General features: G+C 43.2%; 1 protein-coding gene and 1 long non-coding RNA gene across 2 annotated transcripts; one reads left to right on the top strand and one right to left on the bottom strand.

Annotated features, from left to right (window-relative positions):
* Positions 1 to 2382: 2382 nt before the first annotated feature.
* Positions 2383 to 6101, bottom strand: LOC142015720 (uncharacterized). The gene is made up of 2 exons (XR_012646220.1): positions 5795 to 6101; positions 2383 to 2491 (listed from the first exon to the last, which is right to left on the bottom strand). It is a non-coding gene; the product is annotated as an uncharacterized LOC142015720 (long non-coding RNA).
* Positions 6102 to 6214: 113 nt separating this feature from the next.
* Positions 6215 to 8661, top strand: DDIT4 (DNA damage inducible transcript 4). The gene is made up of 3 exons (XM_074999500.1): positions 6215 to 6362; positions 6568 to 6812; positions 7284 to 8661. Exons 2-3 carry the CDS (start codon positions 6632 to 6634, stop codon positions 7772 to 7774), a joined length of 672 nt encoding a protein of 223 aa, XP_074855601.1. The 5' UTR covers positions 6215 to 6362; positions 6568 to 6631; the 3' UTR covers positions 7775 to 8661.
* The last annotated feature ends 13319 nt before the right edge of the window (positions 8662 to 21980 follow it).

Genomic DNA, 21980 nt, shown 5'->3' on the forward strand with positions numbered 1-21980 from the left:
AGCATAAAATTTCATTGCACGTTGCATATACTGTCAGCAACAGGGAATTTGCACTGACATCTGTAATGCTGACCTGGTGCCAGACTGACTGCAGACAAAATGATCTGTTTCTAGTAGATGGAATTGAGGTCAGTGGCAGTGAACTGTTCTCTAAAATGAGCTATGACACTTCCCAAGTAATCTGCAGCAGCCAGTAAGCAAAAATTGCTTAAGGAATACAGTACTGGCAAAATAAGTTTGAGCTTAATCCATATTCCTAAACCATATGACCTTGAAGGTCTCTCAGTCAAGTTCCTACTGTACCCATATATATTATTCCACTCTGCTTTCTCAGTCTCTGCTCAAGAAGGGTAGTACCCAATACAGCTCATAAAACAGATTAAGAACATGATCAATTTCAATTACAAATTTGTAATCAGTACCATAGAAAACAAACAAATCAGAGATGTTCAGTGTGATTTCTCCCAGATATTTAACATTTGCAGTTTCTAATTTTTAGAAGTTCACAGTAATAGTGACCTACGCAATTTGCAGGGAAATCTTAACTCCTCTTTTATAGGTTAGTTTATAAAAGCAAAAAGAGATTAATTTGATCTTTTCAAGAATCACACACAAGCTGTATCTACATGAGCCCCTTCCTTTCTGAAGGGGCATGTTAATGAGCAAGTTCGAAAGATGCTAATGAGGCGCTGTTGTGAATATGCAGCGCCTCATTAGCATAATGGCAGCTGCGGTGATTCCAAAGTGCGGCTTTCGAATCGCTTGCCGCCCGTGAAGATGGGGACCTTTTGAAAGGACCCCCCCCACAGTTTTCAAAAGCCCCTTCTTCCTATCTGGTGTTCGTAAGAGGCGGCTTTCGAAGACTGGGGGGTCCTTTCCAAAGGTCCCTATCTCCACGGGTGGCGCATGATTTGAAAGCCGCACTTTCAAATCGCCATAGCTGCCATTATGCTAATGAGGCACTGCATATTCACAGTAGCACCTCATTAGCATCTTTCAAACTTGCTCAATAACATGCCTCTTCCGAAAGGAAGGGGCTCATGTAGACACAGCTCTACTGAGTTCTTGTCTACACTTTGGGATACACTGGCAAAGTGAAACCGGCGATATCCACTGCCCAATTCCCCATAGTTTATACTAGCTAATTACTGTGCTTTTAGTTTATAGCACTTCCCTGAACTGCAAGCACGTCCTCATGGTCCCCTACTCTAAATAACATTCCATCTTAGTGTAGTAAAGTGTTAAAAATTTAAAAGCCTACTCCTTGTTTCTAATTCACAGCTTAAGTCAGATTTTGGATAATCATTTTTTATATAACAAAAGGCAAAGTCATTTTTTAGAAATACAGTATCCTATAACCATCATGGTTAACACACTAATGACCCTATGCCCTGAGGCCCATGTTTGATTTACAATCCTGTGTAGGACAAAAGAAAGTGAGAGAGTTAGTCAGAATAAGGATCATCTGACTAAGAGCTGGTACAGGGAAAGTCTTTGCTTTTTCCATGTCATGAAGTAAGTATTAGTTACAGGAACAAGAATTGCAAGCCCAATATAATTTCCTTGTGCATCTAAAAAAAGAAAGTAGTTAACTGATTTACCTCAGGCTTAAAATCAATTCCGCTCTAGACTGGGATCAAGCACATAAACTTTCAGCCAAAATGGCAATTATTTTATTTTAGCAATGAAGGTATTATTGGAAATACCAGGTCATGAAGAATTCCCAATCTGGTAACTACTAAGCAAACATTCTTATACGTTGCCTAAATATTGCCAAGAAGCCTGATTAATGATACAATTACTGATAAATGAATATGAGTTAATCCTGAAAATGGGCATGTTAAATGTATGCTGTTTGCGATCTCTACACTTGCAGTGACAAGTTTCAGACTAGTATAGGTCAATTTCACAATGCAGAGCTGTTACCTTAGAGCGAGATTGGACTGGGGTTAGCATGTTCACATACTGTAGCATGGCTAGTATCCTGTGTTAGGAATGCCAATAAAAATAGGGAAAAATATTCCTAGACTAGGCATTCTCAAACAATTTTATATCATGGATTACATCTGAATCAAGAGTCTCAGAAAGGTAAACATGTTAGTCTGTATCTTCACAAAACAAAGAAGTCCCATAGCACCTTAAAGACTAACAGTATTATTTATTAGATGATGAGTTTTTGTGGGTCTGCCCCATGAAAGCTCATCACCTAATATCTGAATCCAGAGACCGTTTCATGGACCCACCTCAACTTCCATTTGTTATCCAAGGAACCGCCTCCCCAATAATTCACAAGCACATAAGTGTAGACATAATGTCACTGTAGTAAATAGCAATTGCTTCCATTGAAAAAATGTTAGGAAAGTATACAATAGAAGTAGTTGCTTGTAGCTGCTGCAGGAATGTTATATGATTACAGATGAAAAGAAAACCAGAGTGAATGAGAGGACTTGTCTGTACTTAATGCTGTTGATTTTCTCGCAATTTTCAAATGCTGTAATACACAGAAATGAGAATGTATTAATTCATTAATATAGTAAGCTCTTTCATATCCAACATTCTATTATCCAAAACTCTCAAATAACCAGCATTTTAACCATAAGTAAATTTCAGTTACACTTTTCGTAAGTACAGTATAGTGAAAGTAAATACAAATAAATACAGCAAATATAGTGTAAGTTTACAGTGTACAATACTACTGTTGTTGGTAGAGTACTTTTGTTTGTTTATTGATATCTAATCTCACCTTTCTTTAGTGTTATGCATTGCTAGGTATACTGCTCTATTATCCAGAATATTTGAATATCAGGCACAGCAACCTTCCAGTCCCAGGGCTGGTGGATATGAAAGAGCTTGCTGTAATAATAATCTTCCCAACAACCCCAAGTTTTGTTTTGCATTGCTGTTTACATTAACATGAGAACCAGAGTTCAGTCCACAATCCCTGTCCACCTGTGCCATCACCATCTTCAGCAATGCTAAATTCTTCCATGTTGCTTTAGAAGAAGCTATATTCCACAGCTAACCAGGCAGAAAATAGCAGAGACTGTGACTTAAATGTTGTAGCAAGGTGATCGTTACTATACACGTTTACAGATGAATAGCTGTGGTGTCCAACATGCTAGTCACTAAGCACATGTGGCTATTTGGCCAGCTGAGTGTGGCTTGAACAATAAATATATTTTAAGAATAATGTGGGTAGTTTGCTATAACAGCTATGGTGACTACTGCTTCCAAATGGATTGGACACCCCAGGAATACAGACTAGATAGAAACTTACCTAAGCCAGAAAAAATCTGGTAAGGGCAGCAATATGCATATAGATGTTAAGTAAAATCAGTATTGTGAAAGGTGCTGGATCAAAGATCATCAAAAGTATTCAAGACTGAGGTCCTCAGTTTACCCAAACCACTGACTTGTAGTTCCCATTTTGCCCTTTGTCTGTGAGGCCTAACATGTACAGCTATGCTTATAAGCAGGGTATTTTTTTGTTTTGTTTTGTTTTTGAAGGAAGAAGGAAAGAAAGAAAGGCCAGTAATCAGCTGCCTCCACCTTCCCTCCCACAATGAATCCCACAGCTGGGGCTGCCAAGTTGCCTATACTCAGTACCAGCGAGTATGGGCACAAAAAAAGCACTGCTTATAATGCACTTTGACTCCAAGCAGCTGCCAAGGGACTACCAACTCAGTGAACTGAGGATGTCCGAGAACTGAAATGACTTTCAGCCTCTACAGCCAGGCATAAAGGAGAAAGGCGGCAAGACATTTAATAAGTCTATTGTGTGAATGAGGGAAACCAAGAGCAACAGTTATCTCCAGCGTGTGTCCCAGCTCACAGTATGAACTGACCTATGGAAAAAAGTGTACTCCTGTGCTGAGTACAAACCCCTCTATACTTGCATTTGTCTGTATGCACACTGACTATAACGCTATAGTACAGGCACTTTCTACAGCTATGGAAGCAGAGGTGGCAAAAGTACCCAAAAAAGTTGCTTGAGTTATCAAGTGCAGCTTCTTTCACCTCTGGATTCTAGTACAATCAAAATGTGATCCGCATGTGTGTGTACTTTTACTCAAGTAGTTTTCCAAAGGGAAACTTGTACTTAAGTAAACCCACCACCACACCCTAACAGCCGCATTTTTAATCAATTTTTAATCCGATACTTGATTTTTAATCAAGTAACTTTTGGTTACTTTTTCCCACCTTTGTATGGAAGGATGGGTGATCTGCCTCCTCAAACAGCAATAGCTATGTTGATGGAACAAACCTAGGGCTTAGAACGGCATAACTGCAGCACTTATGGCTAATCTTATAATTTTGAGTGGCTTGCTCCCATATCTATAATGCTATAATTACTTAATAGTGCTATTGGTTCTGTTTATTCAGGGAAATTATTTTACTGTTTTCTATGTTTGTCTTTACTTGGTTTGTGATGTTTTTATTATTAATAATTTGGTGTTTTTTCTTCTTCCACTTTGTTTCAGCTCCTCCCACCTGGTCCTTATTTCAGAGACTTTACTTTTTCATTTTAAACTATTTGTGTACTTAATATGCTGTTATGGACCCATCTGGAGCTATAGGACAACAGATGGGTGTGTGGCTCTTAAGCTAGAAAAGATAGTTAACTACACATATACTAGCATAGCAACCCATGATTTAAAGTTCATTATAATTATAAAGTTCATAATTATAATCAAACAGGCTACACTACGCTTAGTTTTTTAAAACCAAAGAAAACCTATTTCCTTCAGACTAGACTGCTTCAAGTTTTAAGCCCTCATTTCAAAAGTTATGCGCTTGATTGTTCCTGTTGTAGAGCTGGTAGTTTCTCTCTGATGAAACGACCTGCTTTATTGCACTGGCTGGGAATTTTCTTCTCTCCGGCTCATCCCTCCTGATGCAATCCTCCCAGTCATTTGCACAAAGCAGCCAGAGTTCGTAGCGGACTCTAGGACCCCGCGGAACTGCTGCAGCTTGCACTGGATTGTTTACCTAGAGCTAGGTTTATACGTGCACAATTCACCGTGTGCCCTGAATTCCCATGATCAGAATTGCAACAAGCAAAGGAACTTATCGACTCGAGTGATCAATAGCACGATCAGGCGTCCGACCCCTTTCACCATCCCTTAAAAATCAATTGACGTAAAGAAGGTGCAATAAACTAGTTTCTCAATAGCGCTTTAAGAACTAAAAGTTAGGAAAATCATGCAATAATGTCCTGACCTTGATAAATAATCCAAGGCTGGAACGTGTTAGCTCAGTGTACAGTTGACAAAGCATATGTTTATAGTGTGTTAGGGATGGGGGAAATGTTTAGCTCTGAAAATACACTCAGCCTTCACCTCTCTCTCTAAGATTACCTCCAACACAGCTGATGCAATTTACTGTAGCGTCTTTGGTGTTGAGATGATCAGAGGATTTTATGTAGAATCTGAATTTATCGCATCCTTTAAAGTGAACCCAAGTGCCTAAACGTTTACCAACGAGGAGGTGTTTTTATTCCTCAGCCTGGAGTGGGTTGAACTGATTTTATACGAGGCAATCACTTGTCTTTGTTACAGCACCTAACACCCAATATGCCAAGGTTTCTCTCATGTTATAAATGGCTTGCTATGAACCCAGATTCCCCCCTCTCCCAAACTGCCAGCAGCATCCACATTCACACATCGCCCTTTGGAAAAAAATTACCCAGCAGGACACGAGCAGCAGCATAATGGCCATGTGTGTACCGGAGGGGCGCAATTAAGAGTACTCAAAGTTGGCTAAAACGAGAAACAGCAGTTCCTTTTGCTCTCACCGCTATCAGCTACGAGCAAAACGCTCCCCCTTGCTCGGGGCCCGGCAGTGCAGCTGGGGCTCAGGTGTCCGGGACTTGGCTAGCCCAGTGCACATCAGCTACTTCCCAGGCAGAACCGAGAGGCCCCTCTTTCCGTTCGGGGTCGCGGGGTGCAGCCAAGCGCTGAGACTCCAGCAAACAGCCCCTCCCCCACCATTACTCCGCAGCCCCAAGGCCCCAGCCTGCAGCTCCGACTCCGCGCACAATGGGGGGCGGAGCCGCGGCTGCTGTCACCGGGCAGGAGAACGCTGCGAACGTGCGCCCGCCTGCCATTGGCCGAGCCCTCAGCACGCTCCCGGCTCGCCACTGGCGGCTGCCGCGCAGAGGGGCTGGCTCAGGCTTTCTGGCTGGGCAGGCAGGGGGCGGCCGCTCCCGAGCTGTCTATTTAAAGGGCCTGGCCAGGGTCGGGGGCACTCCAGCCTCGAGAAGCAGAGACTGAGTTGTTGGTGGCTGCAGCACAGCGCTATCCCGCCCCGCCTCCATCCCCGCGAGGGACGCTTCGCCGGCCTCTTCCAGTGCGCCCAGGCCGGTAAGTATCGGGCTGAGATGGTCTGTCGTGCCGCTGCTATGCCCGCAGCGTAGGGGTGGGGGGTGCGGAGCCCCGCTGTCTTGCCCGCGGGCTGTCGGATCCCGGGGTAGAGCCGCTTAAGTCGCGGTTGCATTCGAGATCTTTCCCCGGCCGCCAGATCCACGCGTTACTGACCGCCTCTTTCTCTGCCCCCCTCGCACTGCAGGACCGGCCGATCGTGCTGCTCTCCACGGCCCCGCTCCCAGTCCGGAGGGTGACGAGCAGCCGCGATGCCCGGCGTCTGGGACAGCTTCTCGTCCTCGCTGCCTTCCATCCCGGAGCAGAGGGAGAACCAGCCCTCACCCGCCCTCTCCCGGGGAGCGAGCTGGCAGCAGGAGGTGCCCGATCGCTATGCCAGAGCCGAAAGCTCCGACTGTGAATCCCTGGACAGCAGCTTGAGCTGGGAGGGCGGTAAGTAAATCTTTGGGCTGAAAAGTGCAGTGTGGCTTGGCGTTATGGGTAGGCGATAATGAACAATTCAGGACAGCGTTATGGGCATAGGGCACACGATTAGCAAAAAAAATTTTTAGTAAACTGTGCTCAATAAATATGCTTTAAGAGTTATAATAATCAGTGAATATACCCCATTGCTGTAATTCAGTAAAGCTAAAATACACAATGGAGAGGTTTAAGTTTACAAAGAAGACCGTTCCATAAAACTGGAGCAGCCTCTCTCCCCCTATGCCAGGAAATCTCTCCCTATATCTACATCATTCTGCTTCAGAAAAGCGTTTTGGGTCAATTGATCAGTATTCTTTCCCATAACATTTAGTCCTTTGTAGGATTTTTTTTTTTTTGGGTAGGTAGTTTGTAAAACAAAAGCCAAGTTTGTAAATTGGCCAATATTGACCTGCCACCTTTTTTGTTTCTTTTCATTCACAGATGCAGAGTACCTGGATGACATTTCTCTGCCAGACTTTGACTTGTTAAATGACCCAGAAGATGAACTTCTGTGTAACAATCTCATGAAACTAATTCAAGTCAGTCTGAACAAAGCTAACATCAATTCCAAGCGCTGCTCCAGACTTGTGATGCCAGGCCAACTCGTCTCTCAAGTCAGCAAAGAGCTGCTTCACCTGGCTTATAGTGAGCCCTGTGGCCTCAGAGGTGCCCTCATTGACCTGTGTGTTGAACAAGGGAAGGAGTGTCACAGTGTGGGGCAGATTGCAGTGGATCCGAATCTTGTGCCTACTTTCCAGCTGACCCTTGTGTTAAGATTGGACTCCCGACTATGGCCTAAAATCCAGGGACTTTTTAGTTCTGGGACTTCTTTCACTCCGGGCTTTAGTCAGTCACTGAAGCTGAGCACTGGGTTCAGAGTCATTAAAAAGAAGCTCTACAGCTCTGAGCAGTTGCTAATAGAGGAGTGCTGAAGGTGCCTCAAAGAGGAATGACTGATCATTACTCTTTAAACTGGTGTACAGCACCAAGAGAAACTGGAGTTTCTCTGCTTACTCAAGTGCTTTGAAAAAGTGGAGATAAGCAGGTTAAAGTGTGGCAGCTCTTCTTAGAGCCACCATGGTTAGGTTAGCTGGAGTCTGACTGTAGAAATATAGAAGAAAATAGCCCAAAAACAGAGGGAGGGCAAGGAGAAAGGTTGATGGAGAACAAAACTGCACTCTGCTGCCCTACCTCTGAGTGAGCTTCCATAGCAAGTTAGTGCTAGCTTTAACCTTTCAGTGATTGTAGGACAATTTTTATTGTACTGACTTCAGTTAGTCTTGTGACACTTCTGATGCCAGATGCAGCAGCAGGACTGTTTTGGGGGGTAGACAGTCCCCCCTATTCCTGGCTGTCTTGTTTTTTTTTATTTTTGGTAACAGTACATTGTACCTAATGCATTTATATTGTGGAGAGCAGGTGGTGCATGTGTGTGAGTGCTGGTGAAACAAAAGTCTGATTTGGACCAAGTATGGGACTTGGCTCAAAAGATGAAGCTCCACTACTGACATTAGGGCAGCTACATATAGCCTCCAAGTTGAATGTAGATGCAAAAGTTGTGATGACTTTGGCTCTTTGATGCGTGAAGAAAATGGCTGCTGGGAACTGCCTCCTCTCCAATACTGCATGCCAGAGGGAGGTGTGGTGTGATGCTATAGATGAGGGCAGGAACCCTCACAAACACCTATGTAATATGCCACATAGTGCTTCTGTTGATTACAGTTTACATTAATGCACTTGATGTTCAAGTGCAACATGTCTATGCAACTGTATCATTTTGTGGGTTTTTTACTTTTCTAATAAAATCTGACAACTTGTCCTTTTTAGTGTCTTCTGTTTAACATCAATCATCTATTTTTGGTGGTGTCTGTCTGGCCAGGCAAGATTTCTACCATGTTTGCTGCAGCCTGGGCTGTGGCCCATACACTTTGCATGTGTATTACAAGCTCCTGTCTAGAACTTTCTGCTAGCACATGGATCTGCAACAAGGCTTCTAGAATCATCTTGAAATTAGTGGCTGCTTAGCCTACAAAATGAGACTTAGAATGTTTTGCATAATACACCATAAAGGCCAGGTCCTGCTTTGCATGTGCAGTAGTACCTTCATCCACTGAGCAGCTGTAGCACTGATTTCCCCCTCACTCTGCTACTGAACACAAAGGTGACAGAATATAGTCCTTCATCTAGCTCAGAAATCATGTATGGGCCTGGCATTTTGGGGGGACAGGTCTTTTACTTGACTAAACTGATGGTGTCAACCTCTGTACTTCAAGTCAGCAAAGTACAGTTATGAAACCTACAATCACGTCAATTAACTTCTAATTGCTGGACATGCTAAATGGATAGAGGTTAATTATTAGCAAGCAAGCACCCTAACTCAAGTCCTAGAGCCCACAAATGAGCTCTTGCCATAAAGCACTGATGTCTGCCACTTGAGCAAGGTGCAAATGACAGTACTAATGGGTCTGAGGCAGTGCCATGGGAACAAAATACTGATTACCTGCTGCTCACTAACAAAGGGGTTAAAAGCCATTTTAAAAAATCCTGCTTCTGATGGGCAGGTGATGGAAGAGACACCTACACTTCCCTTCTCTAGGCAGTTCTCAGCTATCCCCAAATGCTTTCATTTGGAACCACTTCTTATGCTGAATAGTAACAGAGGAAGCTGTGTTAGGCTGTATTCTAACAAAACAGTCACGTAGCACTTTTAAGACTAACAATGATTCATTAGGTAGTGAGTTTTTGTGGCTCAGACTGAGTTCATAGGTCTGAAGTGGGTCTGTGCCATGAAAGCTCATCACCTATTAAGTCATTTTAGTGTGCTCCCCCTCCCCCATAAAGATACACGTAAATATTTAAAACAATCTGTATGTATGGCACTTTCAACAGCCCAGAGATGAGTGGCTCTTTGTACATTAATTGAAATAAATACAATTACAGGCAGGATGAACTTGTTCCAAGATGGCTTCTCCAAGGAGCTTATTAAACCTTACATTTAAAGATAGCAGTACCAATCCTGAGGGAGGAGGAAATACATTTGCTGACAACAGGAGTGAGTTTAAAGCAGGCTCATGGTTCCTGTTGCCTAGTTCCATATGTTTCTGGTTAACTTCATATGGCTGGTCAATTTTGTCCCTCTTTGGGGATTACTGCAGCCCCTAAAAAGATTAGGAAAGGAAATGTGTATAGGAGAGCACCAATGATGTCCCCATGTTTTAGCAAAATATTTTGGTTTAACTTAATGATATTACCTAATGAAGCAACAGCTTTAGAGTGTACAAGGCTTTTGTCTGCCAGCCCAAATTTCACATCAAGCTAGCTAGGAGTCTGTGTAATAGGATGAGATGGAAGTTTTGGTCTGTTTCAGTCCATTGCATTGTGGAAGCAGCATGCTTTCCCCTTGCGAAAGGAAACACTTCTCTCAAATATCTTTGAGCCATAGTGAAGACTCAAGGAGCTGTGTCCATCCTTCCTTAAAGATCATTGTGACAGGAAGCCTTTAAAAGAGGATGGTGCAGTGAAAGATTCCTCAGAATCCTATTTCCCCATTAAAATACAATAGTCACAATACAGAAAAGGGCATTAAATGAGCAAAATTCTACCTTGACTTACACCTAGTAAGTGGTACTGCATATAAATTTAAATATAATATGGCCTGTAGTCTTGAATAGGTAATTTTCTTTCTTTCAAAAGTCATGGCTACTTGCCACCGTTACATTTGGCCATCTGATTGCCAGACTATCTACAGATCTGGAGGTCTGTCTGCCCCACAAAATCTCATCAACCAATAAATTGTATTAGTCTTTAAACACTACATGACTGCTTTTGTGTTTTGTCAGAAATACCATATTTCATTTAGCTGTGTAAACTACACCCATGTGGCTCAGGTACAAGTGCTGAGATAACAATTTAGTTGAGTTGATTTGTATTTTACGTCTGGCTGATTCTTAGAATGGGAAATGAAGAGTTCAAATGGGCCACTGCCAATAATCTGTAAGCAGAGGAAATTATGCCAAAATAGCCACTGAAAGGAAAATCAGAGAAGAGACAGAATTGTAGAAAGATGAGTTAGATCATTCTAATCCCCAGTGAAGGAGTATTCTCCATAATAGATTGTCCACTACTTTGACCTTTGATGCAAAGTAATGAAAGGAATTACATAAGCCTATAATTATGGACTCAAAAAAGCATGCACTAATACATAAATTAAATTGCTTGATAAGTTAAGAACTAAGCAAAATGGATCAGATATGGGATGAAGAGGATAGAACTATTTTTAAAAAATATTCATGTAGATTTTTCTTCAGTGGAAATGGACTTTTTCAATTAAAGTGGATTTTCCACAAAAATCTGTTTTTGACACCGCCCTTCAAAAAAAAAGTTTCCTTAAGAAAAACTGGGGTAAGTAATTACTTTGACTTAATTACTACTCAGAGAGAGTAGGAGTGGCCAAGTCAGGCTCAAAAGTGATGCAGGAATGCAGAAATGTAATGTTGTTTTTAAAGTTATATGAAAAGTCATCATCCCACCATGACATTTTAATAGCTTGACTCCTCCCCTTTACTCAGTTCTTAGAGGAGACCCTCAGAATGACTAAAAGGAACTTCTGGCATGTTTCCAGAAGCAAAATATCCACTTTCTGGGATTCTGCAGACACAAACTAATGAATGGATTCTTAGCACACAAAGCACTAAGCTGAGAAAAACAGATCAGGTGGCTCTTGGCCCCAGCAAACAAGCAGGTCTTGACAAGAGGCCAGGAGTCTGGGCCATGCAGTCCAAAATGGACATTTCTCACTATGGAGAAGAGTGAGGATATAGGCAGTCCGAGCCAAACATCTCATTTCTGTGTCACCCGCTGTTGACTCCTGATCAGCTGATGGATTTGCAGCCAAGTCAGAGGCCCAGGCACTAGTTCTTTATTCAGGATCTACGGCCGCAGGACCTGCACAATGTTGCATGAAATTACGTCACATTTAATGAGATAGGACATAAATGAGGCCATGATGAGCACACTAAACTTCACTGATACAGTTCTGTTCCTACAATGTACTGCCAAGCACTCCTCCTAGGGACAGCTGTTGGCACAGCAAGGTTAGTCAAGGATTACACCTTTTCTCGCTTAGCAATGCTGGCAAAAATCTGTAGTGTCCAGTGGTCAGGCGAGAAAGGGTATGTTTTGCCACACTGTTAATAAGATAGTTCCCTGTTGACATCAGTGGAAGGTTTGCTAGAGTGAAGAATGCAGAATTGGGCTCTGTCTGCACATAAGGTTATACCACTATACTGCTATAGTTAAAGTAATGCAAACTCCCAGCGTGGACTGTTACCTAAGGAGGTGGTGGAATCGCCATTCCTAGTGGTTTATAAATCCTGGCTTGACAAAGTCCTGGTTGGGATTATTCAGATAGGTTTGATCCTGCTCTGGGCAGGGGCTGGACTCAACCTCCTGAGGTCCCTTCCAGCCCTAGGAGCCATAGGGCTGTATGAGATTTGATATACACAAGCCTTGAGAGCTGCTCTTGAAAATCTGAGTCCACATGCCAGCAATGTATTTTGCAACTCAGACACAGTTAAAGGTAGAACCCGTTTCAAGAAATTAAAAATCTAAACATGAGAAGCCAATATAAGGTAAAATCCAGGATTGGTGGATGTCTTATTTAAGACGGTGAATTTAAAAACCACACTTTTGTCTGAGATGTTGGACCTGTTATTGTTATAGGTAACACCAAAGGAGACTATGTCTGAAAGAAGTTTGTGAGTGGGCAGATGTGACCTTTCTTTGGTTTGTTTGTGCATTTGATAGAACTTTGCATATGGTGAGCTTTCTGGTGTAAAATCAGTTTCCTCTGTGGGGGGTGGAGTGTAGAAGAGGGGTCACTCATGTAGCAGTGGGATATGGGGGTAGAGGGGAGTGTTTACAAAAAATGAGATTATAAAACCACAAACATTTAGCAGAAGAATTCGGGCAGGTTTAGGACCTGAAATTATTATAACCCCTTTCTAAATAAATGAATAACTAGATTTCCTGACAGTGTCCCTTTAAGGTACTCAATGATTTTAAGGTAAAATGTTCAGTGTATGGTAAATCAAAAGTGTATTTAGCACATGGATGCAATAGGTGCATGTGTCTGTTTGGCAGCTGACAAGGGGTTAATAGGCATTTGTTCCAGAGGATTTCCCAAAGGATTTCCTCAATATTCTACTTGGGTACATAGAAACTGTAGCCATTCAATACACCTAGTCCATTATTAGCTACATTTAACAGTAGGCTTTTTGGTAAAAGGGAATCTCTTCTATATGCCAACGACATTGGATTTAAATATGCCATCACCAGAGATGCTATAATTCCCTGGGCCACTTCCATGTAGTTCCTCCTCCTACCTGCTCCTCTCTCAACACCTCCTTCACCCTTACCTTAGGCAGACTTCCTTCATCTATAACTCACTGTTCTTCTGTTCTTCCCAGTCTTCTAGTAGCAGTTCCTCCGCTCTAGCTCCTCTGACTCAGAAGGGTGGGGTCTTAAACAGGCCTAGTATCAGAGGGGTAGCCCTGTTAGTCTGTATCCACAAAAACAAGAAGTCCTGTGGCACCTTACAGGTTAACAAACAGAGCTAATAGGGCCTCCTTAATTGATTTCAGGTGCCTCCAATGGCCTAATGGCCTCAAATGACTCTTTTCAACCACACTGGCCTCAGGTGCCTTAATTCACCTGGTGGTCTCAATTGACTCTTTGTAGGCTAATTGTCATGAATTAGCATGGAGGAGACTCTGTTTGGTTACCCAGAGAATAGAGACCTGATTATGTTGTGGCCGGTACATCTGCCTTCAACTACTGTTCTGTATTTAAGTGCCCTGAGTCTGTAACAAGTATTCAGGGGGGCTGGCAGGATTGCCAGGCCTCTGGGTAATATATGGAGAGGGCCCTGCTCCACACACACAGACTGGGAGAGACCTTGGGTGAAAGGGTCGGGGCTGGAGCAGCCAGCTCTCAGTACTGCCCAGGTCATGTGGTGCCCTCCTTGCCAGCTCTCAGAGCCATCAGGAGCACGCAGCGTGGGGCTGTGGCGTGCATCTCCCAGTGTTCCAGCAGCAGTTCTAAAGGGTCTGGGCTCCAGCCACTGCTGCAGTAACAGCAGCGCTAATGGGGAGCCCCTGGCCAGTTAGAGTCTCTGGGCCACCGGCGATTGCCCACTTCCCCCCACCCTCCACCGGCGGGCCTGCAAGAGAGCGTGTGTGTACGCGTGCGCGTGCACACACACACACACACAATCAGTTAGGGATTACGTATGTCAAGTATTGCTGGATTCCTACCAGGCAAAGAGAATGGAAGCACTATTAAATGCTGTACACAGATACATAAGAAAACTTTCAGAGACCAAGCCTATCAGTTATGTAATGACTGATAACAACACAAAAATGAATATGAACCATGACTGTATCAGGCCCTGACTCAGGATAAATCATGAAGGGGATTACTAATGTAGATCTGTAAAAATTGACCAACCTGGCTGATTTTGACAGTGTATCTGGAAAAAAGGTCTGACTAAAATTAAGACGAGCTAGACAACCTGTCTCTGTGCCTGTGATGGAACTGTGCATCGTGATCTAAACAAGGCTCTGCCTACACTCTGGTTGAAACTGCATACTACAGGATTGTGGTTTTTATAGTTTTTACTTTCACTGTCTTACCCACAGCACAGACAAGTCTATAGTGCAACTGTCTGTGCTATGCACTGCACTGCCTCAGAGGCCGATACAAAGATCCTGAATGCAAAGAACAAGCAGAATGTTACCACAGGTGTTTTTTCCCCTTTGCATCTCTCTCTCCCGGCAATGGGGACTGAAGATGGAATGTTTTGCCTCAGTTCTAATTTTTCTGCCACTTTGTGTGTACTGTATTTACAGAAGGGCTGACATTCGTTGCGATGAAGACCAGAGCAGAGACAGTACAGAACATGGATAGCTCGTTAGCAGAATAACTTGTAAATAGAGGGTTTCTGTAAAATGTTTTAAGAAACGTTTGTTGAATGTAGTTCTCATACCAATTTCTTCTTTGTGACTTTTGTGTTTAGGTATGTTTACACAGTACTGTGGGAGCAAGCTCCCAACTGGGTGGACCGACTCAGGCTAGTGGAGTTCTGGGTAGGGCTCTAAAAAGAGCTGTATGGGCAAATGTTTTGAAGCTGCAGCTCAGCCTCTCAAGGAGCAGCCCAAAGAACTTAGTCATCCTTGCATGGTACATAGTCTCAGAGGGGTTGCCCTATTAGTCAAACACAAAAAATGAAGCAGTCCTGTAGCACCTTAAAGACTAACAATTTTATTTATTAGGTAATGAGCTTTTGGATCTTACCCATGAAAGCTCATTATCTAATAAATAAAATTGTCAGTCTTTGAGGTGCTACAGGACTGCTTGTTTGTTTGTTTTTTTCACTCATCCTTATTCACAAAAAGAGTCTTCAGCTTTAAGGAAAAACCTAATTTTGTGTCCTGAATATATGGCGTGGTTGGATTGAGACAATCTTTTAGAAGCTACATTCCCCTCTCCCCCCAAACCCCACCAGAATTTTCAATTAATTCACCCTTTCTTTTTATGGGAATGGCATGCATCTGCCCCGTGGACAGCCGTGTTAGCGCAACTTCCTCCACCTCTGTGACATAGGCAGGGAGCAAAATGCCTAGCACCAGCTGCTAGTGAACCTGAGCCAAGAAGAACTTTGAATACAAAATGTGAATGGCCGTACATGTGCATGTGCTCTCAGAGGAAGCCAGTTACTTGCTTACTTATAGGCGGAGCATTCTGTCCTGGGACAGTGAGCAAACTTCCCATGGGTATTAACTGTCCCCGCAAAAAAGGTCCCTGTATGATAAACAAGCAAACGATATGCCTTTTGGGTGGATTGTAACCCTTCACTCTCAGAGGTGCTTCTCCCTCTCAGATAATTAAAGATTTTTAAAAATTAACTGATTTTTCCTTCTCCACGGGTTGTATTCATTTACCTCCTTGTTAGGGTTTTGTATACCACAATGTATTTTGTGCAGGTGAGAGTGCCTGTCCTACAGTGAACAATTGTGCTACAGCTCTTTCATTATTAACTGAGAGATCAAGCAATTTCCTTGCCTGAATCCTACATTAGTCACTATTAGATATACTTGTGTCAGATAGCTGCCACCTCCTCCACCTCTTTCTAAACTAAACAGTCCTATTATCTCAGGAAGAGGTGTGCTCTAGTAAGGAACCATGAACTCCTGATCTGCAAGTCTTGGACAGATCACTTAACTTCCCTGTCACAGTTTCACAGTCTGTAAAATGGGATACACCTCTGCACCTCAAAAGTTCTTGTGAGGATTAATTCATTAATATTTGCACAGCACTTTGAAGATCAAAAGGGTCATATAGATATAAGTATTAAGTACAGAATATGCAATCCTTTTTTCCAGTGCATCTAATCAGTCTATTGCCCTTCTCCGGACTCTAATTCCGTGTTTTTTTGAATTGCACAACTGACTGCTGTTATGATAATGAGGTGCTGCATATTCATGTCAGCACCTCATTAGCATCTTCTGAACTGCCTCATTAACATGTCCCTTCTGAAAGGGAGGGGTAGTGTGGCTACAGCCTAAGTGATCTGTCCCCCATCACCCATTCTCAGCTTCTGGCAAACACTGGTTAAGGACACAATTTCTGCCCATCTTGGCTTATAGCCACCTAACGGACCTATCCCCCATGAATCAGAGGGGTAGCCCAGTTAGTCTGTATCTTCAAAAACAACAAGAAGTCCTGAGGGACCTTATAGACTAACAGATATTTTGGAGCATAAGCTTTTGCAGGCAAAGACCTGCTGCGCCAGATGCAACCCCATGAATTCATCTCATTCTCTTTTAAACCCTCTCAGTCTTGGCCTTCACAACATCCTCTGGAAAGAAGTTCCACAAGTTGACTGTTCACTGTGAAAACGTTATTAGCTCAAGAAAATAATCTCAGAGTTATTCATATACAAAGGGATACAGTTTTATTGAAGAATGGACCCTCTTCTACCTCTACCTCTTATACCAGCAGACACTTGAAGGAGACATCATCAACTGATCTCAGAGACTGATTATGCTTCCCAAATTAGTGTCCAAAAGGCAATTATGAGTGTTTATATGTATTACAACTTTGTCGCAGATTCTGCTATACATGAAGATTTAGAAGAAAGATTAAAAAAACCCAGCAGTGTTGGCTTGACCCAACATATGCCAGCGCATTCAGCGCTAACATATTAAGGCAGTAGTTCTCAAATGTTTTTTCCTGCAGACCACCTGAAAATTGCCAAGGGTCTCAGCAGACCACTTAATGATCTTTCCAAATGTTTTGGTACCATTAAGGCTGTGGGCACACTAGCCCCTCTTTTCGGAAGGGCTATGGTAATGTGGCACTTCAGAATACGCTAATGAGGTGCTACCATGAATATGCAGTGCCTCATTAGCATAATGACAGCCCCGCACACTTCACAACTGCTGCTTTCGAAATGCACGCCAGCGGTGTAGCTGGGAGCCTTTCGAAATGACCTCCCCTGATTTTGAAAGCCCCTTCTTCCCAAAACCTTATGGGAAGAAGGGTTTTCAAAATCAGGGGGCCATTTCGAAAGGCTCCCAGCTACACGGGCAGCGTGTGTTTTGAAACTGGCAGTTTTGAAGCATGTGTGGCTGTCATTATGCTAATGAGGCACTGCAGATTCATGACAGAGCCTCATTAGCATATTCCCAAGTGTCGTATTACCATAGCCCTTCCGAAAGGAGGGGCTAGTGCGGCCACAGCCTATTGTAAAGCACCTTGGATTAAAGTGCTATATTAAAACCCCTAATAATTAACACTTTTGTTCTAGAAATAAAAACACACATCTAGTATTTTAATATTGATAGGAGCCTTTCCCCTGTTGCAGCAGCCCCTAAACTGGGGCTGGGAAAGAGCAGGATCTCTCCCCAGCAGCCATAGCCATGGAGCTGGGGAAAGTTACCTCTGTCTCTAGCCATTGGAGCCCTGCATGTCCCAAAACCCCCCATCCCCTCTTCTCACCTCAGTGTGCCCCCCCACTTTTCCTCTAGCCCCCCGAAGGGCATAACCTCACCTCACATGTATGCCTTCGCCAGGGTCCTGGTAGCTAATCAGTGGAGCCACAACTGCAAGCTGTTAATGAGGTGGGCAGCTCTTCATGCTCTTGTGTGCAGCCACCTAGGCATGCACCTTAGAGGAATCTAAAAGTGAATCCCCTGAATGGAGGCCATGGACCACAGTTTGGGCAGCTCAGTATTAAGGTATTGTACTGTACATGATCCTGCAAGGCTGACAGCCACTGGGGGCCCCAGGGCAAGGGGTGCGTGCGTGCGTGCGTGTGTGTGTGTGTATGTGTGCACGCGCGGGGGGGGCAGGGAGGAGTATGGCTCCATGCTCCTGGCAGGTGCAAGACCTCACACAGGAAGTGCAGGGCCTCGGGCGGTCAGCTGGTAGTGCTGCTCAGATTGTGCAACATCCCACCCCCTCATCCCCCAGAGCCACGCAGAGGAGTGATCCAGTGGCAACTCAAAGAACTAGGATGGCAGCCAGGAACTTCAGGCCTCTTTGGCTTGCCATGCCTGGAGGCAATTGCCCTCCTTGTCATCCTCCCCTCCCGCTGTCAACAGGCCTGACGCGATCTGTAGAAACATGCTCTGCTCTAGGAGTCTGCCAGCACTCAGGAGCTCCAGTCTATTAAAGTCTAACAGACTATCATTTCAGTGCAAATAAAAAAATGGAGAAATTAAGCCAAATTATTTTTTTAAAGTTAGATGAAGGGCAAAAATAGCAACTTTGATGACATCTGAGTAAAATGACTACAAAAGCCACATTTCCCAGCGTCAAAACCACATTCAAACGACGGAGGTGTACACTTCTACAAAAAAGTTCAATAAAGTAAAAAGTTAGAACAGTATAAATGTGGACAGACCCTCTAAACATTACACTACTGCTAGATTAAGCCATTAATTTTACTGAGCCACAGTGTGTGTATAGCAACAGAAGTATGAATTCTGTACCATTTTAGCAAACACTGTGGTAACAATATATCTGATATGTAGGCTTAAATAGCATAAATTGCCTCATGCAAAGGCCCCTACACCTTCCTTTGGCTAGCTACTGTACTGCACAAAATCAAACATACTCACTTCAACTGGCTGCTAAGATGTATTGATCGTTGAGCATAGGCATTAGTTGACTATCTCTATAAAAACAATTTGTCAAAAAGCCACTTGGGCTATGGGAATTGTATTTTTAGGAAGGCATATAGGTGATTCTTTAACAAGTCCAGGTGGTTGGAAAATAACAGAGAGTCATGAATTCTCTCCCGTGAACAGACCTTGAATCAATGAAATATTTTAGTTGTCCATAATAGCCTTTTCCCCAGCAAGTCCTTACTGCTTCACCTTGGATTTACCTCCCAGGTAACTTCTTTTGCTCTTATATATACCCTGGATTCTGTAATTTCCACTGCAGTTCATCTGAGGGAAGTGGGTTTTACCTACAAAAGCTCATAACCTAATAAATTTGATAGTCTTTAAGGTGCCACAGGACTGCTCACTGCTCCAAGCAGTGTAATGTGTCTTGCTATTTGTCAACAGCATTTGGTCTTCTGTCAGCAACCCTTTCCCATGGTCAGATAAAATACCTTGTATCTGGATAGTGAAAAGGACAAGCTTCATCTTTTTCTTCTTTTCCATCATGTCAAATTTCTGTCCCACTCCTCTGCCCATTGCCTTGGCAGAACACTCTTCAAAGCTTTGTAAAACTACGAGGCCCTGTCTATATGAAGTATTGAATTGGGCTGGCATCTTTCTAGAGAGCAATTTTTAAATTAAACTAGAGATGGGACTGAACCATGATACCCGGACCAGGATCTTGACCCAAACGTCCTCAGAGTTCTGGAATTTTGGTTTTGTCCATTACCTGGATTGGATTACTACAGAAAGAATCTTGAAGAATGTTTGGATCAGGCCCACCTCTAATTTTCACATGGCGCCTACTAAAAGTTTACCAGCAGGTTCCCTGGCCAGTATAAGTGATGTCCAATCAATATAACTGTTTACAGCATGGTTTAACCATGTAAGATGATTACTTTCGCATGTCTTAGACTAACAGATATTTTGGAGCATAAGCTTTCGTGGGCAAAGAGCTGCTTCATCAGATGCATGAGTGGGTGATCTGATGAAGTGGGTCTCTGCCCACGAAAGCTTATGCTCCAAAATATCTGTTAGTCTGTAAGATGCCGCAGGGCTTCTTCTTGTTCTCGAAGATACAGACTAACATGGCTACCTCTCTGATACTTTAGCATGGTTCATCTCTGGTGAACTGTATTACCATTTGTCTAATGTTCTGGGTTCAACGTGGTTGCAAAAAGACCAAAAACAATGGAGTTTCAAAAGTATTTAGCATTGCTGTGCTTACTGTGGCACTGCTTAATGGACATAAAAACTTATATTTTATTTTTAAAAAAAGTTACCAAGGCTCTAGTCTAAGAAGAGCAATGCATTCTTAAGATTCTCATGGTCAGAACTATTGCTGGGGCATACCCTCGGGGCGCAATTTTGGACTGTTTTTAACCCCATTTGAACAATATTAAAGAACATTTAATTAATCTTCAGGGGTATCTCAAACAGATGCGTCTGAAATGGTGGCAAGGTTAAATGAGGTAAGCATCAAGAGGAGGTTGTAGGCATTGGAAACCTTGACCAAACAAGGCTCAAATGGTGAACATTTTGCTGCATCTTTTTATTTCCCTTTATAAAAGAGTCTTTTTGAGGTTGTTTTGTGCAAAGCCCTAACCTAAAATCCCATGCGTGACATAAACCATGTCCACTTTGGAGCATATAAGCAACCCCAGTTTGGATGTTCTTTTCAGACTCTGCTAAGCCAGAAGAAATTAAATAAAACTCTCCATGTTTTGGGTCTTGTTTGGTTCCTGGTAGAGGCTTATGGGTCAGATTTAGGGCTGGACTAGCTAGGTCTTAGAAGCAAGGCAAGGTTGCTTTGGATAGTTAAATTATTAAGGTCGGCAACATATTGAGTGACTGTAGTATCAGTGACTGGTAGGGACAACAAAAACTCTAAAGTCAGCAGCACTAGTTCAGAGTTAAAAACCTGGCTTGACTGACCAGATACAGTGCTGGTCACTTAGGAATCACTGTGTTCATCATAATCATCGTGTTTCTTCCACATTTGTACTGATCAGCATGCACCCTAGGAAACCTACTGCATTGGTACTATTTAGAAGCTACTTAGAGAGTCCTAAAAGTTACTTCCACCCCAGCTCCACAGCTGCCAGGTAGTTTGCTAGGAGAGTTCAAGTCTTTACAAATGATCCTCGCAATCAGATGTCTCAGCCAAAAAGAAGAGAATGAGAGAGAAATGATGGGATGGTTGGTCATGCAGCAGAAAGTGGCCATGATGCAGTCCTTAGAGGCTACTGAGGTCAGTCAGCAGCTCAGGTGAGATTTGGGATTTGATTTCTCAGGGATGGGCAAAAGGGAAAGGAACTTTTAGGGTTTCACCAGGACATGGGAATACCTGGGGACGGGGGATACAAAATAAGGGGAGAAAAAACCCAACTTCCTCAAATCCTGGAGAAAGGCAGATAAGAAGCTGGAGCCTCCAACCCAGTGAAGAGCTTTGGGGAGATGGTGTCCACCCCCATGGAGGGAATGTTGAGGGGGGCTCCCTCAATTCATCATCATAGGGAAGCGGTCTGCTACTCCTCCTTGAAGATACCACGGAGGGGCAGGCTTTAGAGGACACCAACCCTCTCCACAGAAGACAACTGTCAGCTAAAGTTGGGGGCAGTCTGTCAAGTGGAAGGTTGTTTGGGAAAATATGGGGCATCCATGAGGTATTTAGGCACACAGAACCCTGATTTTGTCTCAGCCTGGTCCCAATATCTCATTTGGAAACAGTCATTTGTGCCACTGTGTTTTCACTGGAGCTCTTGCCTTTGGGATTCTTCTGAGTACATTTCACATTGGAACCAATGCCTGGACTATTGCAAGAAAGAAGGGAACGCAAAAAGCAATCCAGTGTGAGACACAGGATCAAATCCTGCTTCTACTTAAGCCAACAGAAAAGGTTCCTCAA

This window comes from Carettochelys insculpta, chromosome 7 (assembly GCF_033958435.1).
Source record: "Carettochelys insculpta isolate YL-2023 chromosome 7, ASM3395843v1, whole genome shotgun sequence".
In the NCBI taxonomy this organism is placed as follows: Eukaryota; Metazoa; Chordata; order Testudines; family Carettochelyidae; genus Carettochelys; species Carettochelys insculpta.

What these genes read in the sequence shown, in the direction of transcription:
- DDIT4 (XM_074999500.1), top strand. Translation starts at nt 6,632, where the DNA reads ATGCCCGGCGTCTGGGACAGCTTCTCGTCCTCGCTGCCTTCCATCCCG. An exon ending in CAGCTTGAGCTGGGAGGGCG is followed by an intron (nt 6,813 to 7,283) that starts GTAAGTAAATCT and finishes TTTCATTCACAG; the next exon opens with ATGCAGAGTACCTGGATGAC.